The sequence below is a fragment of the Lissotriton vulgaris genome, chromosome 10 (assembly GCF_964263255.1).
Source record: "Lissotriton vulgaris chromosome 10, aLisVul1.2, whole genome shotgun sequence".
Lineage (NCBI taxonomy): Eukaryota > Metazoa > Chordata > Amphibia > Caudata > Salamandridae > Lissotriton > Lissotriton vulgaris.
In genome coordinates, this window is record NC_141698.1 from 737,760,806 (window position 1) to 737,778,025 (window position 17,220).

Genomic DNA, 17,220 nt, shown 5'->3' on the forward strand with positions numbered 1-17,220 from the left:
GCTCACCCGGTCAAACGCTGACTTGATATCAATAAAACAGGCGTACAGCCGAGATCCCTTGGTTACTGCTATATCCATTAGGAGTTACAGGCAAGTTAAGTTTGTTATGGTTCCCATTCCTTGCCTGAACCCTGTTTGAAACTTGGGGATTATGTTTGTGACTCCTATCTAGTCTTGTAGCTCTGATAGGATGCAAGAGGCGTAGAGCTTAGCCTCCACGTCTACTAAGGATATCAACATGTAATTTGCGGGGTTGCGATGGTCTCCCTGCTTAAATATCGGGTGAATAATATTACCTTTCCAGGAGGCGGGGACCTCTGCTTGTTTATATATGTAATTAAAAAGAGGCGTTAAGATCTCTGACCAGAAGACCGGGTCGTGCTTGAAGATCGCGTTGGGCAGCTCATTCGGGCCTGCTGCTCCCTCTGTCTTTAATCTTGATATTATGCCTCTCAATTGGTTTTAGGTGGTTAAATGGGCCGTGTCAGTGGGCCCGTTAACTTCTTCCCCAGTCTCATTTTCTTTGAAATCCAGGCTCTTATTTCCGTTTTTTTCTCCTCGTTAGCCTCCATCACCCGTAAACCTTTGATGGGGCCCGGGTCTGTATTACAATACAAGGATTGCACGTGTAGGGCCCAAGTTTCCTCTCCGACCCCTGCTTCCTGTTGGAGGCTTGCCCCTTTATTTAGATCATTAATGATACCCCAGAAGTCCCTGCTGTATGGCTGTTTTCCCGCACTTAGTAGTTTGTTCCAGATCGTTTCCTTGTAAGAGGACTTCACGACCCTCAGCGACATCCTATAAATGCTCCTTGCTTCCTTCAGGTTACATTTATTTGGAGTGATCCCCATTTTTTTTTGCCGTGCAAGTGTCGGACCTCTTTTGCGACCTTTCTTTTTTTTGTTCTTAAGTCCGTTTTGAACCATGGCTCCTTCTTGATGTTTATGTTTCTCAGATTCCATGGCGATACTGGAAACTTTTGCAGTAAGTCCAGAATCAGTTGCTCCCAGTTGGTTACGCATTCTTCCTCTGTTTGGGGACCTAAATTGGGCATATAAACTTTTACTGTGTCCTGAATTTTTTCCAACCCTCCTCCGCGCCATTTTAATTTAGGTTGGACTTTACGGTGTGCTGTAGAAGAGAGGTCATTCTTTGTGCCAAGGTGAGCGCGATATTCAATCTCGTTATTTGGGGAAAATGATCACTTTCTATACGTTGGTCAATTTGAAATGATTCGATACTGGGAATTAGCTCCTTGCTTAAGATTGTGTAGTCAATTGTTGAATGGACCTTGCCGCTCAAGTATGTGACGCCTGCCGGCCTGTCCCCATTTGTGGTACAATTCAAAACTGACAGTCCCAGGTCTCCTAAGATAGTTGTTAACTTTTTTCCGCCGCGGGTCGATGTCGTCTTCGCTTTCACCTGGTTTTTTACTATAAGATCGTAGTTGAAATCCCCAGAAAATGAACAGTGGGCATTGCGTGTATGTTCTTTGCATCACTTTTATCAATGATATTAAGTTTGCATGTTTTTCTTTCTGGGTCTTCCTATCAGGGTGGATATAGACATTAATTACTAAAAGTTGCCACTTTTGAGTCCCAGATGGCGGGGTATCGGTGATTCTGATCACTTGGGCCCAATTAAAACCCACGTCCAGGTCTTCTGTTTCCCAGTTGTATTTTTGGGCTTCGTAGGTTGTTAATCCGCCGCGAGGATGCACAAAAGTTGAAAATCTTTCTGCAAATATGTGATGTTCTTTGAACCCTGAGATTGAGGTTGGCGTTAGTTTCCATGACTCCTGGATCAGGATTACATCTTGTTGTTGGAAGAAAGCTAGTGTTTCGTAGTCGTGAGCCATTTCTTGGAAGCCATGAACATTCCAAGAGCAAAACAAAACACTTTGTGACCTTTTTACTTTCTGAAGTTGCTTCCCGTTATGAAATGCCATGAAGAAATTGGGCTCTGGGTTAGGTATGTTTATTGCTCAGTACCATGGGTACCCATGACCAATCCATTCTATCCAAACCTTGATGACCAGTTGTTTGCGAATGTTCTAATGAGATGACCCTATTCCTTATGCTTGAGGCTGCTGGCGAGGAAGCCCGAGCGTCTTGCAAACAGGTACTTTGACTTTCCGTTTTCCTTTTTTTGATTTCATGAGCTATCTAGTAAGGGATAGGGATACCTTGGTTGTTTGTGTCGTAGAATGGTTATACCCCATGTTCCGAACTGTGGTCTTGCAGAATATATTTTGTCAACCAGGTCCGTTGAGGCCCAGGTAGTTACAGTTTCCTCGGTGTCCGCATTATGTCTGTTTGTATGGAATTCAACGGTTAAAAGGTCCTGAGAGGTTATCTCTTTAACTACTGATGTTTCATTAAACAATTTTAGCAGGTTACCTCGATTGAGGATATCCTGACTCCCCTTTGTTGGATATTCGGGAATAAATGTCAATTTTAACTCAAAAGACTCATTATGATATGGGATCTCCTTAGACATTTGTATAAAATCTGGTTTGGGAACTAGAAGATTATGAGATACTTTGGTATCGCATGTTGCCGAGGTGGCTTGTTGTTCTTGCTCTTCCTTCACTTCCTCGATTGTTTCTTTTATTTTGTGTATTGATCCTGTATTAATTGACCTTGTTGAAACCGGGATTGATTACCTTTGGATTAGCGTACATCTACGCTCTTTATCAATAACTGTAACTCACACGGGGTTTGGTTCAGTTTTGATTTCTGATATTGTTTTTTTTCCTCCATGTATTTCATTTAAATTCTTTTCCAGTGTTATGGTTGTATGCTGTGTACTACTGAACTTTGTTCCCCAATTGATATCCTCTTCAAGTACGCTTTGTATACCCGTATTTTCTACCGGGGCGATTATTGTTTTTATTTGCAAACATTCACCGTAACCTGCGACTTTTGTAGGCTGTGTCTTTTCTTGTCGCAATTCTTGCCCTGTTGGTTTTATGACAGGTCTTTTTTCCCATTGCTGGTTATGAACTGCGGGAGAGGATTGACTCTGTTTCTTTACTACCTTTATCCCTCCTTTGTCTTCTCAGGGCAGACAGTCATTTCTGAGTGCCAGGATTGGAGAGAGAGCTATTCGAGCCCGCATCTGAATTCCCCTTGACTGATACATTATTTTCACCGATGTCAGACACTTTGGAATCCTCATTTATGGAGAAGAAATTTTCACCACCCTCTGGGGTTCCCTTGCAAAATGTTTGGGTCAGTTTAGGCTTGACTGCTGGACCCTCCTCTAATGTCTTCTCTCCTTTCCCCTCCTCTTCTACATCCTTATTATTATTTCTGTTATTACTTGAGTCATTCATATGAGCCACGTTGCCCCTGTCAGCCGCCTCCACTATTGCACTACTTATATCAAGTCCCATACTTACAGCATTCAGGGCGAGACACTCGGCGTATGCTGCTGCTGATTTGTAGGGAGTCTCACCAGCCGTAGTCTCCTTTTTGTTGTCGACCTTACTGCGATCAGTAAACATGCCAGGAATCACTCTTTGCTTGGTGGAGGTCTCCGCCTCCTCACCAGCACACTGCTCCTTAGCTCTTTGTTTCCCCATCCTCCGTTTCTTTCTGCCTGGCCGCAGGAGTAGCGTCTTCAGGTTTCCCTGCCTCCCCTCTCCGCCTCCTAACTGATACACTGACCCTTAGATCTCTGCTTTCCTGCCTCCACCTCTTTCCGACTGCCAGCGAGAGCAGTATCCCCAGGTTTCGCTTCAGCAGGCGTTTTCCGGGCGGTGGGAGGACTGCATAGATTCCCGGCAGCTCCAGAGATGCCATTCTCTGGACGTTCCTTCAGGAGTTTGGGCAGTTTTGGCGGCATGCTCCAAGACCAGAGCTGATCCCCGCTACTAAACCAGTCTACAACTGCTAAACCAGTCAGCCACGACATGCCAGATAGCGCAAAATAACAGGTACGTTTGTGTCCCAAAGTCTGCTTGTTTACCTCCAAACTTGAGTCCCCAAGTAGATGGCTTTTTCACTGGAATCATTGAAGTACTTACTCCTGAGCGAGATTCATATCCATATTATCTGAAAAAGTTGTGGAGTGGTAGGTGGATGGCTTCTGAAGCACCTACACAGCTGCCATCTTGCCCATTTCGACTCGTCTAGGTGGTTTTTAGATGCACTTTCAATTCTTTTTTAAGTTCAAAAGAATTTTATTTGGTAGTAATAAAAAGAGAAAATCAGGTGTCAAAACAGAATACAATGGGATACAAAGTTAAAGACTCTTAAGCAATAAAAAAGAAATCTGGGTGCAAATTGAAAAATGAAGAAGCGATATAGGAAAAATACATGAACATAAAATATGGCAATCATAAAAACATTGAGAAAATTTGAGAAAATAATATATTGAAGGAGAAATGGAATGTATCGGGCGATTAAGGGGGTTTGGGAACCTCTTGTTGTGGAGGTAGAGGATGAAACAAACGTTTACTGCAAGAGTCCAAATAAAGTGTAACTGGAGTCCATAAGTCCATGCGTTTGATAGCCAGACATGCCGGGAAAACATGAGTGGTATCGAGCCTGTGGTTATGACATACATTAAACCACCATGCTTTGAAAGAAATTTTGGAGAAATCCTTCCAGTTAACTGTTAATTGTTGGAAAGCAGCAGCAAGTAAAAGGTCAACAATTTGGGGTTTCAAGTCAACATCATCCCAGCAAGGGGAAAGGCTACCCATAAAAATATGTGTGTGGGAGAAAGGGATAGAAGTGTTGAAAATCACATTAATTTGAGCCCAAACCTGCAACCAAAAACTACGAACGTGAGTACATAAAAATAACATGTGGAGTAAGTCAGCTTGTGGAGATGAGCAAGACCAGCATGTGTGAGGAGTATTAGGAAAGCGTTTGTGCAAGTCAAAAGGTGTGAAGAGGAGTCTGTTATAAATAAAAAATAAAGTCTGAGTGAGTGTTGCTGCCCTTGAAGATTTGCGGAGTTTGGTCCAGATTTTGTCCCAGAAGGGAACTGACCAAGAGACAGACAAATCATGCTCCCAGGACTCCTCGACTTTGGATTTAGGTCTTGGAGTCTCACTGGCGTGAAGGTATTTATAAATAGCGGTAGCTCTTGGTGCAGTGCGTAAGAAGAAGTGGAGTGAGGAGGTGAGAGTGGATGGGGGAGAAGAAGGGTTGGGTTGAGTGAGGAGACCGTACTGCAATAAAACCGTGGTTTTAAGGGATTGATATTGACGTGCAGAGGAGGCGGGTAAGTCGTAAAGGATGCGAAGTTCATGAAAAGATAAAAAAGAGGAGTTAGAGAAAAGTTGGGAAATCCATTGCAGACCTCGAGTATGCCAAGATTTCCAGAAAAAGGGCCTGTCCCGGATGAGCAAGGAAGTGTTATGCCATATGGGGGAGGATAGGAAATCGGCAATAGTGGTGGGGGGTGGATGAGAGGAAGAGAGGAGTATTTTTGTGGTAAACTTATGAATCGGAGTAGAAACAGATGCGGGTTTGTGAGAGAAGGAAAGGTATTCGGAAAAAGAGAAGGGAGATAGAAGAAGGCGTTCGAGTTTGGCCCACAATGGACATGGGGTATCAGGATCTTGGAGCCAAAAAGAGGCTTGTCTCAATTGGAATGCCTTGTGATAGGCTGGGAAATCAGGGAAGTTAACCCCACCCTCTGATTTAGGGCGAATCAAGCGCGCCAAGGACATTCGTGGTTTCTTTTTGTTCCAGAGAAAGGAGACTAGAATGGAGTTAATCTGTTTGAAAAATTTGGATGGGATGGGGACCGGAATATTAGAGAGCGTGTATAAAACAATAGGGGATAGCATCATTTTTATAGTGTCTATGCGACCACACCAGGAGAGGTAAAGGGGATGCCATTTGGACGTGAGATCTGTCAATTTTTGAACACATTTGGACATACACAGGGAAACGGTATCCGGGATGGTGGGGGCAACATGCATTCCAAGGTACTTGATATGGGAAGGTTTCCATGTGAAGTTGGAGGCGGCAAAATCTGGTTTAAAGGTAAATTTGGTTAAAGGGAGGATCTCGCATTTGTCATTATTAAGTTTATAACCAGAGATTTGGGAGTAAGTATGGACTTCGGTAAGAAAAGCAGGAATGGAGAGAGAGGGGTTGGAAACAAATAACAGAATGTCATCTGCATAAGCAGCTAATTTGATGTGGGAATCCGATAATTGGTAACCATGGATGGAGGGGTTTTGGCGAAGCCTGGAGAGGAAGGGTTCTAAAGCCAAGTTAAAAAGAAAGGGGGATAAGGGACATCCTTGACGAACGCCTCTTTTTAAATCAAAAAATGATGAGATTTGACCATTGGCGCAAACCGCTGCGCGTGGGTTAGAGTAAAGCAGTGAAATTAAAGATATGAAAAGAGGACCAAAACCAAACCAGTGGAGGGTATGAAACAAGTAAGTCCACTCAACCCTATCAAACGCCTTTTCAGCGTCCAAAGCAATGGCCGCAAGAGGGTGAGGTAAAGGGTGGGATTTAGAGAGAATGTTAAATAGGAGTCTGGTGTTGTCAGTGATAAATCGGCCTTTGACAAAGCCGGACTGTTCTTCACCCAATAAGTCTGGGAGGAGAAGGTCGAGTCGTACTGCAAGAGATTTTGCGAAGATTTTGTAATCAATATTGACCAGAGAAATCGGCCTGTAATTTTTGCAATATTGAGGATCCTTCCCTTCCTTGGGTATGAGGCAGATATGGGCGTCTGAGAAGGAGCCCGAGGAAGAACCCAAGGAGAGGAAAGTGCCAATGAGAGAGTGGAGTCTGGGTATAAGAAGCTTTGAGAAGTGGAGAAAGAATTCTACAGTGAAGCCGTCAGGCCCAGGGGCTTTGTCTTTTTGGAGTGTTTGAAGTGCTTTAAGTAATTCTTGTTGGGATATATCGCGTTCCAATTGAGAAAGGTCAAGTGGAAAATGTGATGGTTTTTGTATAATGGAAAAAAATGCGTCCAGTGAGTGGGAAGATGGGTGAGTTTCAGAAGAATATAAGGTCTCATAGAAAGTGGAGAATGTAGTGAGAATGTCTGCGTCTGTGTGTTTAAGGTTCAAGTCAGTATCGTAGATAGATTCAATGTTGAGTTTGTTGTGTTTCACCTTCAGATAATTAGCCAGGATTTTGCCAGCTTTGTTTTTGCCCCCATAAAACTTGGCACTAGACTTTAATAAATACAATGATGCATCATCTGTGGATTTTTTGTTAAATTTCATCTTAGCGTTAATAAGGGCGGTTAGAGTTTGCTGTGAGCGGGAGGTAAAATAAGAATGCTCCAATTTCTTAATGTCTAGGAGGATGGTTCTAGTAGCTTCTCGAGCAGCTCTACGTTTTTTAGCAACAAAGCCAATGATAAAGTCCCTCGCTGCCGTTTTAAAAGCATCCCAAATAGTGTGCTTGGGAACAGGAGAGTTATCGTTTAGGGCAAAGAATTCATGGGAGAAGGAGGTGAAGGCGGTAGTAAATTTGGGGTCCAGGAGAAGAGAATTGTTAAAACGCCAGCGTTTCGGGCCTGTTGATTTGGGCAAAAGGTCCAAATGAACTAATGTAGGGGCATGGTCAGAAAGTAAGATTGGACCTATTTCTGCGTAAGAGAGAGTCTGGGCAATATTGTGGGTAACAAAAATGTAATCGATTCGAGATTGGGAGTGATGACATGGGGAGTAGAAGGTAAATTCTTGGAGACTCGGGTTACAAAGACGCCAAGCATCAGTGAGTTTATGTTGGGAAATGGTTTGGGAGAAAAATTTGTGAGGTTTGTTAGGAATGAAATGTGCTTTGGAGTTTCTGTCTAAGAAGGGATCTAAGGGCTGATTGCAGTCTCCCGCTAAAATGAAATTATCATCAATGAATCTGGTGACGTGCTGGGAAAATGAATGCCAAAAAGTGGGATCTCCAGTGGTAGGGGCATAAACATTTAGAAGAGAAATTGGAACATTCTTAATGGAGAGTTTAACGTAAGTCCATCGGCCTTCAGTATCTGACTCTTGAGCAATCATAGAAAGAGAGAGAGCTTTGTGACATAAAATAGCAACTCCATTGCGTTTGCCATCCCCAGGGGAAAAATAAACATCACCCACCCAACTTCTTTTCAACTTAACAGATTCTTCAGCAGACAAATGGGTTTCTTGCAAAAAAGCAATGTCCACATTTAAACGTGAAAGATGAGACAAAATTCGTTGTCGTTTGATAGGTGAGTTGATACCCTTAACATTCCAGGTGATTATTTTAAGAGACATTTCATATCAAAGAAGAGGGAAGAAAAAGAAGAAAAGCAGAAGAAGATAAGAAAATTCGAAGGGGACCCAGAGGAGTAAGAAAAGCATAAAAAGCCAAGAAGAATAAGGGAGTCGGTGAAAATCAGCGTAGTATAATACAGAGTAGAAGGATGAGTAAGGGAAAAAAAGAGTGAAGGAAAGGAATGTAGAAGCGAGTTGTGTAGTGAAAGGGATAAGGTAGTCCAAGAAGTAGTTAGAATGATAGGCGAAAGACAGTAATAGAAGAGTTTTCGAAAACCAAGAGAGAGAGACACCTGTAAAACATAAAAAATCGGGGAACATACAAGTGAAAAAGATACAAAGAGGGAGGCGAGGAACCGGGAAGATAGGGACAACATACTTACGGAGGGTAGAGATGGGGAGGGTTGATCACCAGGGGAGGGGTACGCGAGAAGATGAGTGAGGGGGGAGCACCAGGCAGAGGAGGCAAGCGTCCAGTGCAAACGAACCAACAGGTCGGGGGATTACCGCCATATATATCGTAAAACCTGCAAGGCAAAGGGAAAAAAAACAATAATGAATGAGACAAAGGAGAGAAGGTGAGAACTCAACAATAAAGAGTGACAAAAAGGCACGTAAATATACGGCAATGAACAGTACTAACTAACGAACAAGGATAGAAGAAAGCAAAGTGAGAGGAAGAGCAAGAGAACAAGAGAACAAGAGCTGCCGAGAAACGTGGCAGAGACAAACAAAAATACATTCAACAAAGCACGACAAGCATGCAGAATGAATGAAACTTCAATGCTTCATCACGTCGAAATCATGGCGGAAAGGCTGACGAGGAGCTGGAGAAGTCCATATCGGAGGCTTGAGTTGCATTCAAAAAGCTCCGTAGGCGAACAGGATCTTCATATGTCGTAGTTTTGTTGTTGTAGGTTACTCTGAATAGGCAAGGATGGAAAAGACCGTATCTGGCTCCAATGGCACGGAGTTCTGGTCGCATGTCCAAAAAGGCCTTGCGGCGAGTAGCTGTGGCTTTTGCGTAATCCTGCGCAAAGAAAAGATTGGAACCAGACCATTGTAAGCGAGGTGAGGCACAAGCTGCTGAAATAACTTTGAGGAGGTCAGTATATTCTAAGAAGTACATGATGACACCCCTTGGTCGTGAAGAAGGGGGGGAAGTAGAAGGAAGGCGACCCAACCGGTGTGCACGCTGAATGTTAAGCGTGGTATCCTCAGGTAGATGGAGAAGTTTGGGTAGAAACGATTTGAAGAAGGCGATGGGATCAGTCCCCTCAGAATTTTCCGCCAGGCCGTAAAGGCGGAGATTGTTGCGCCTGTTACGATTCTCCAACTCCTCGACCTGCTTTTGAAGAGACGCAACTTGAGATTGCATGTGTGTTACTTTGGAGGATGACTCTTGTAAAGCGGTTAAGGAATGTTCTACTGTGGTTACTCTGGCATCCATCTGAGACCAATTGTCAGTTAGAACCTGCAATTTAGAATTTGTTTCCTCCATGAAGGGTCTGAGGGCTCGAATTTCTTCCAATAACAGCTCCATGGAAACAGCCGATGTGGACCCCGTTGGCGATGGAGGATCCTTTTTTAGGCGTTTTGACGTGACCTTCCCTGGAGGTTGGATGGGCCGCTCCGTGTTGGACTGCGACATTTGAGTGACAAACTCCTGGGAGGCCTCGAGGTGCGCCAACGCTGAAAAGACTTTAGAGTTTTTAATGAAGACACGTTGTGGAGGCTTGGAGGTGCGAGAGAGTGCCTTTCTTTCCATAAAGATGAAGAACAATATTATCCAGTACAAGACCAGAGGCAATGAGGAGTATGCGTGGAAGCTTGTAAGTGAAAAGCTGCGCAAGATGCAGGTATGTCCTGAAGTGAAGAGAGTAGGTGAAGCAGCGATCAATACTTTAATTGAAGGAGTTAGGAGAATGATGTCGAGAGCCTAGAGCCACCATGGTGATGAGATATAAAGAAGTGGCACTCTGTAGAGCGAAGGAAGTCCGTCAAGGAGAAGACATCATGAGTGCAAGGGGAGCAATTTGAAGGAAAGCGAGTAAAAACCTTGCTCAAAGCTGCCCCAAATAGTAAATATTGTCAGAAGGAGAAAGAGCAGCGCTTATTGGCACAACATTAACGTTGCCTGAATGCACCTGCAGAGTAGCTGAGGAGACAGAAGTCCATTCATTCAAAATGGCCGCCCAGGAGACACAGAAGCGAGTTAAATTCACTGGAAGGCAGTAAGAGGCAGCATATGGCATATGTTTGTAGTGAGGAAGTGCAGGAGCAGGAAATACCTCATTTGGAGGACATAGCGTCGTGCAGGGCTCCGTGGCAGAGTCGCAGTGTTCTGAAGCGTGAGCGCCGCAGTCCGCGCTGAGAGGAAGAAAAAAAACAAAATGGCGGGCGTGACTTTTACTCAGCCGCGTCCGCCGCAAAAACACCAAAAACGGGCATTCCGGCGCTCGAGAGGGGCCTCAAATGGAAGCTTCTGCATCCGCTTCAGTTTCCGATCATGGAAAAGTCGCCTTGCAAGTGCAGGTACGGCGTTGAAGGTGGTGAAAATCCCAAGCGACCGGGAGCGCTCACATCTGCGCTTCCGACCTCGCCGGGCGCCAAGCCACGCCCCCCTGCACTTTCAATTCTAATTGCAGTTTTTAATAAACTAAAAAAGATGATGTTAGAGAGGCCTTTGTTTTTGATACTTTTGCAAAATAGATATATTTTTCTTTCAAAAGAGAGTGGTCCAGTCTCTTGCACTTAGGCAGAGATTGTCTATGGTTATGAATCCAGTGAACTTACCATTATGAAGAATTGGAGAACAGTGTTATGATTTAAACTGTTAGACTGGTTTTCCCAATGTATGCTGCTTTCATTTTGTTTAATTGTATAGTGTAACCAGCTCTGCCATTAATTCAAAGATATTTGCACTTTGCTCTTCTTTTGATCACAAATATCGCTGTTGTGTTTTGGCAGGCAATACAATTGTTACCATTTGTTTCCTCACTTGTTCTACATATTGGTGTTTTGATGTAAATCAGAAATGAGTTGACTACTTCAGAGTTTTCTTTTCACTGTATTCTGATCTATTGTTTTTTCTATTTTGGATTTATTGCAGTGTGCAGAAGATGAAGAAACTCGTAATTTGGTTAGGCAGTATGGTGGCTTGCAACCGCTAGCTGCACTTCTCAACAATGCTGATAATAAAGAGCTACTGGCAGCAGTGACTGGGGCCATATGGAAATGCTCGTTAAGTCCAGAAAATGTTTCAAAGTGCGTTTTAATTTTTATACCTCTGACATGTTTTTCATGTACATGCCGGAGCATATTTTAGCAACTGAACATTGACAGTGTTTTAGATTAGTACCTAGAAACATAGTTCATCTTTAAAATCTTTTGAAAAATCTGTGCCTACACATGCAAAGTGATTCAAGCTTGTATTATAAATTGACAGTGTAAACACTAACCGCTAATAATTGGTAAAAATATATTTTAGATTCTGACAGAATTTCTTTACCTAAATTAATGTAAAGCACATTATGTCCACCTGTGTCATGTGTTTTAGTTAGGCCCATGAAGGAACACTGCCATTTTCCACCATGTACACATTTTTTACTTAGTCTTTCCCATTCACACCATAATCTTTTACACACATTTGCGTGCTTGACAATACTGGATTAGTTTCCCTCACACTGCTGTGCTTACCGATTCAATTTTGGAAGTACATTATCATGGCTCCTTAAACACCATGTACAAGGCCTCGACGCGCATTGTGCAAATAAACAAGCATGTCCTGGTTTAGTTAGAGAAGCGCTTTGCTGTCATTCACGAGGTCTCTTCATGCTGAAACTTTGGCCTAGCAGCTTGCTGATATCTCTACAAAGGGTGTCCAGTTTGTGACAAAGGCGGGGACTTACATTCTTTCCCTACAGCTAACCGGAGGCGGGTCATACAGTTTAGGAATTCTTGGCAGAACACACACACGCGCCCTAGACACTTAGGTTAGGAACTGCATAGTAAGAGTACACCAGATTTCTATATTGTGTTATATTGTGCACATATACCTTGTCTCAGCACGAACATGGACCTTTTTATTCTGTTCACTGTCTTGGTACTTCTAATAACTTTAAATGCTTCTGTCCATTGATCTTTGCAGCACCTATATTCTATACAAGAATCACATTTGTTCAATAAACATTGAAAACAACCAATTTTGTTCCTTGTATATTACTCTTAGAGTACAAGAGCACAAGATCTGTTTCCATGATACCTAGGGGATCAGGGTTGTCATGTTCAGTGGTTTCTGGAACCATTTGGTACCCACCTAGGTTTAGGGATACTCATTATGGCACTCTGAGCTAGCTGGCCTGCCTGTAGGACAACATATCCTGACGGGGTGGATAGAATCAGTCTGGTACCATCCCAGAGGTTATGCTGTCCACTAAAGTGCAGTTCCTATCATAGGGTGTAAACTACATGACATGGTGCCCAACTTTGATTAGGTACTTATTTTAGTGGACTGCCCGAGTAGTTCAATCATGCATTCTCAGAGACCCCTACTTCCCTCCAAACTGGAGACATCCATGATGGTAGGGAAAATCCTCCTCAGCCGAGGCGGCAACCCCTATGTATTCGCTGTAGGCTGACACAACAAAACTTTTCAACCACTCACCCCTAGTCGAGAGAACTGGGTTTAATCCATCGTTCTTTTTCTCACTATGCCACCCATTGTGGACCTAGCCATATGCAAATCAGCTTTGACCCTATTACTCATGGGAACACTCCAGCCCAAACTGCCAAGCCAGGTCCTCCCTGGACCGGAGACAAGCATCCTGGGACCAGTTTCAGAGTTCCACCCCTCATCAGCCAGGCTAGCTTGAATCCAATGGCACAGCGAGCAAGAGGCCCACATCTGGGCATACCCATGGTCACTTAGGGATAACATTGCAAACACAACAAGATGATCGATGATGTGCAGAAACTTTTCAACCACTCAGGGTATGCCCAGATGTGGGTGCGTAGCTCTCTATACCCACTCTGTAATTAATTTCCTATTATCAAGTATTGGGGTATCTTTCATAGATTCACATGCCTGAATCATTCCCGTCGTCGAGATGGGAGTCCCTCAGTACCAGAATCAAGCAGTAAATATTACCATAGGCTATAATGGCCCTGAGCCATGTTCCATATAGCCTATCTATGTTCTTCTTAAAAAAGGACTAAATGTTGAATGCAGCAAATCAGCTGCTAGCACCCTCTAGAACCTTCGTAGCAGAGGCAGTTTCCCTCAAATTTTTACCAAATGTCGTGGGTGAAGGGATTATCCCTGAGTTCTACTCACTTTTCTTCAAGTTTCTAGGATTTTGTCCTAAAAAGTTTTTTAATCATGTCTGATAAGAAAGGACTTTTCCGTGTCTGCAAGACCTGTTGGAGAATCGCAGCCTTAAGGCCCGGCGGCGCAGGGTACGCCTAAATCCCCGGAGTTCACCTGCCTTATCAAATACAGAGACACGGACTCTTCGTCTGGCGTAGAAGATGGTATTTATTAGCTGCAGCTAGTACAGTGGTCTTAGAAGTCGTCAATGCAACAGGGTTCAAAAGAGACTGCCACTTAACTCCGTGGCGCACAGGTTTATATACGATACAACACAATGCAAAAAGGCAATTACACATGAGCATGAGCTATAGGCAAACGTTAGAGACAATGTTTTAAGACTAAGGCAACTCAAATTCCCGGTCCCGTTTGTCACTCGACCCCTTAAGTAAATTACAAATGAATCCACATTATTCGATTTACAAGCAAAGCAAAACACAACTGTGTGTCATAGGACAGTCGTGAAACAGGGGAATGCCGGAGACATGTAGCGAAGGACAGTAGATAAGATAACTTAAAGGAAAAAATGGTGTGAACCAACATGTAGTCCGGACGGGGATTAATCAGCTCAGACAGGAATTAGTGTACTCGGCCAGACCCTGACACTCACTAGTAAACATTAGCAGAGAAGCCACCTGACACGCAAAGGCAAAAACGACAAAAAACATCGCGTTCGCCGAGCTGCCTGAGTGAGGGCAACATAAAATGGCGGCGATCACAAAATGGAGGCTGAGTACGAACAAATTCGCAATTTTCAGAACCTCAGACCCTCCTTTTGCCATTATTCAGGCAAAGACAAACCAACTCAAGTTAATCTGAGTCAGAGTCGACACTGATGTTCATTAGGTCTTCAAGTTGTTGCTGCACCATCATTCGAATATTCTCTGTCTTCTGAGTAGCAGATTGTGGAACACATAAAGTAGCCAACAGACCACAGACTGCAGGACCACAATGCACACATACACAACAAGAGAATATGACGGCTAAGATTGCTCCAAGGAAAGTTAATATCTTCCATCCCCAAGTTGACAATATTCCCCAAAACCATCCCATAAAAGACCAATCTCCTTCGTCCTGGTGAATCGACTCGGAGACCGTGTGCAATTTGGAAATGGCTTGGTATATGCCGGAGCGTTGTCTGGAATATAAATGCAGCAACTAGATCCGATCAATCTACAGACACCACCTCGGTCTGCTAGGATCACATCTAATGCAATTCGATTTTGCAACGTCATGAGACGGTCAGCCTGAAGCTCTGCTGTAATGTTACCTATCGCACCTGCAGTAACATTAATAGTGGTCTCAACCACTTGAACCAGTTGCCTAGTATGTCTACTGTTAATCATCGGGCCCCAAAAGGGAAGGAATCCTTCAAGGAAGTCTCCTTCCTTTTGTTCTGCTGTGTCTTTGGCATCAATTACACCTCTGCTATGCCTAACTCTGTGATGGTCTGACGGAGCCGTATATGTAGGGAGAAGAAGAAAAGCTATGAAGCAAGTTCCAGAAAAATTGGAAGGGAGCAAAGTATGAGCTCGGTCATTGCAGACAAAATACGTTCCTTGTGACAGAACCAACGGAGGAAAATCAAGGGACGAAAAGAAGTATGTGTATGCACATTTCTGCTGCATGTCATCTTTCTTGCTATTCATTTGGAGACAAAAATTACCTTGATGGGGCACAGTCCATACTGGGGAAGACTCACCCTTCTTAGTTTTGTCACCAAGAATAGAGACATAGTGGGTAACATTCCATCCATCGTAAGCTCTCTTCTCATCTAATGGAATCTTATTCTTCTCTACGATTTTAACCATTATCATTATGCCTTTTATCAGAGAGCTATGACTGAAATCTAGTCCATTTCCAGAAGTTCTCACGGGGCTTCTAAGTCTGTTGTGGTATGCGGCTGAGAACATCGTCAGATAAGCTCAAGCTGAACCTTCATATGAGAAGGGAAGATTCAGATATGGCATTCCCTTTTGCGCATTATGTGGCATAGGACCGCACACCCAGCAGTCAGTCATGTTAATAGCCAACTGATGTTGGTGCAACAATTGAATGAACGTATTGTTCATATACTCGGCTCTCCTTATCTGCTCATGAGGGGGTAGAGTATGCATTTTATGTGAAAAGACAGAAAGATGAGAAGGCAAAGAAGATGTAGAATTAGCAACATTTCTCGTTTGCAAAACATGAACCATCCATCCTGTGCAAGCTAATAAAATACACAAAACCATCAAAACACACAAAAAGTTATGCCAAAACGACTACGCAATAATTTACAATATTTGGTTCTCATTTCCTGTTTCCTATTTTCCCTACCTATTATTGTTGCGCCATCCATCTTTATCTACAAAAAAAAAATCGCTCACGGCAATCTTCCTTAATCACTCAGCTACTTATGTCTGTATCCTGAGGCACTAGCCACTTACTAAAAGATCAAAAACCAGGTTACAGTCTGAGACTCCTACCGTGACCCTGCGACGGAGACAGATGGCACATCTAAAACTAAAATTGTATCCAAGGAAGCAAAAAGAGTTCAAAAGAAATGTCTTTAAATAGGAAAAGGTTCAAAAAAATTAGTTCTCTTTATTAGTTCTTGGTCTCAAATTGTAACGTGTTTTGCTCGGCACGGTCTGATCCTGGAATAGGGCTTCTGGATTTGTAGTGTCTATCCGATGATGTAAAGGCACAGCAGCTTGAAGAATATCATCATCCGCTTTTTCTGACTGAGTCCCATAGATTTGAGCGTCACTGAAGGGAATGAAGCAAGGAATAGCTGCAGTGTCCGATTCTCTCACACCACTAAAAATCCACTGGTCAAAGGGCAACGGCAGTGGCACTTTTTTACAGTGCACGCCGTGGACCCAGTTTCGCTTTCCCACCACCTTGACAGCCGTGTGGGTGACGAGCAAAACTTGTGTAGGCGCAGACCAGCGAGGCTCCAGATTCTTGGTCCGTTAAAAGTTCTTAACACAGACCCAGTCTCCAGGTTTAATCGTATGACCTGGGTCTGTGGAGGCCTCCGGCAAAACACTTTGCACCTGTTGGCGAATAATACTCAATTTAGTAGTCAAATCGTGCAAATAATCAATCAACAAGGGATATGGTATGTCAGAATATCTTTTAGGACGAGGGACGCCCCAAACGTTAGCCGGGTGTCCAAATACCACCTCATAGGGGCTAAGTCCCATACGAGAGTGCACAGTAGTTCTGGTAGACAAAAGAGCTAGGGGCAAAGCATCAGGCCAAGCAAGGCCAGTGCTGGCTTGAATCTTGGCTAGCTTCAGTTTGAGTGTACCATTGTAACATTCAACCAAACCTGCTGATTGTGGATGGTTTGCCGCATGGAATTTCTGTCTAATACCAAGACCAGAACATACTTTCTGCATAATCTGGCCCACGAATTCACTTCCATTGTCACTCCAGACAATGCGCGGCAAACCAAATCTAGGGAAGAATTCCTTGATTAGCACTTTAGCAGTCGACAAAGCAGTATTATTTTTCAAGGGGTAGGCCTCTATCCAACGGGAAAAGGTACATAACACCACCAGAACATACTTGTGATTGTTGCAGCGATCCATATGAATGTAATCAATCTGCAACACCTCAAAGG

At 43.5% G+C, this 17,220-nt stretch overlaps 1 protein-coding gene across 2 annotated transcripts in view; it reads left to right on the top strand.

Annotated features, from left to right (window-relative positions):
* The window catches only part of ODAD2 (outer dynein arm docking complex subunit 2), a 1,227,385-nt gene that overhangs the window by 1,027,106 nt on the left and 183,059 nt on the right, over nucleotides 1-17,220 (top strand). For both annotated transcript variants that reach the window (XM_086941603.1, XM_086941602.1), the window contains exon 15: nucleotides 11,352-11,506. In XM_086941603.1, coding sequence (XP_086797729.1) covers nucleotides 11,352-11,506 — 155 coding nt within the window. The remainder of the gene's footprint in view (nucleotides 1-11,351; nucleotides 11,507-17,220) is intronic.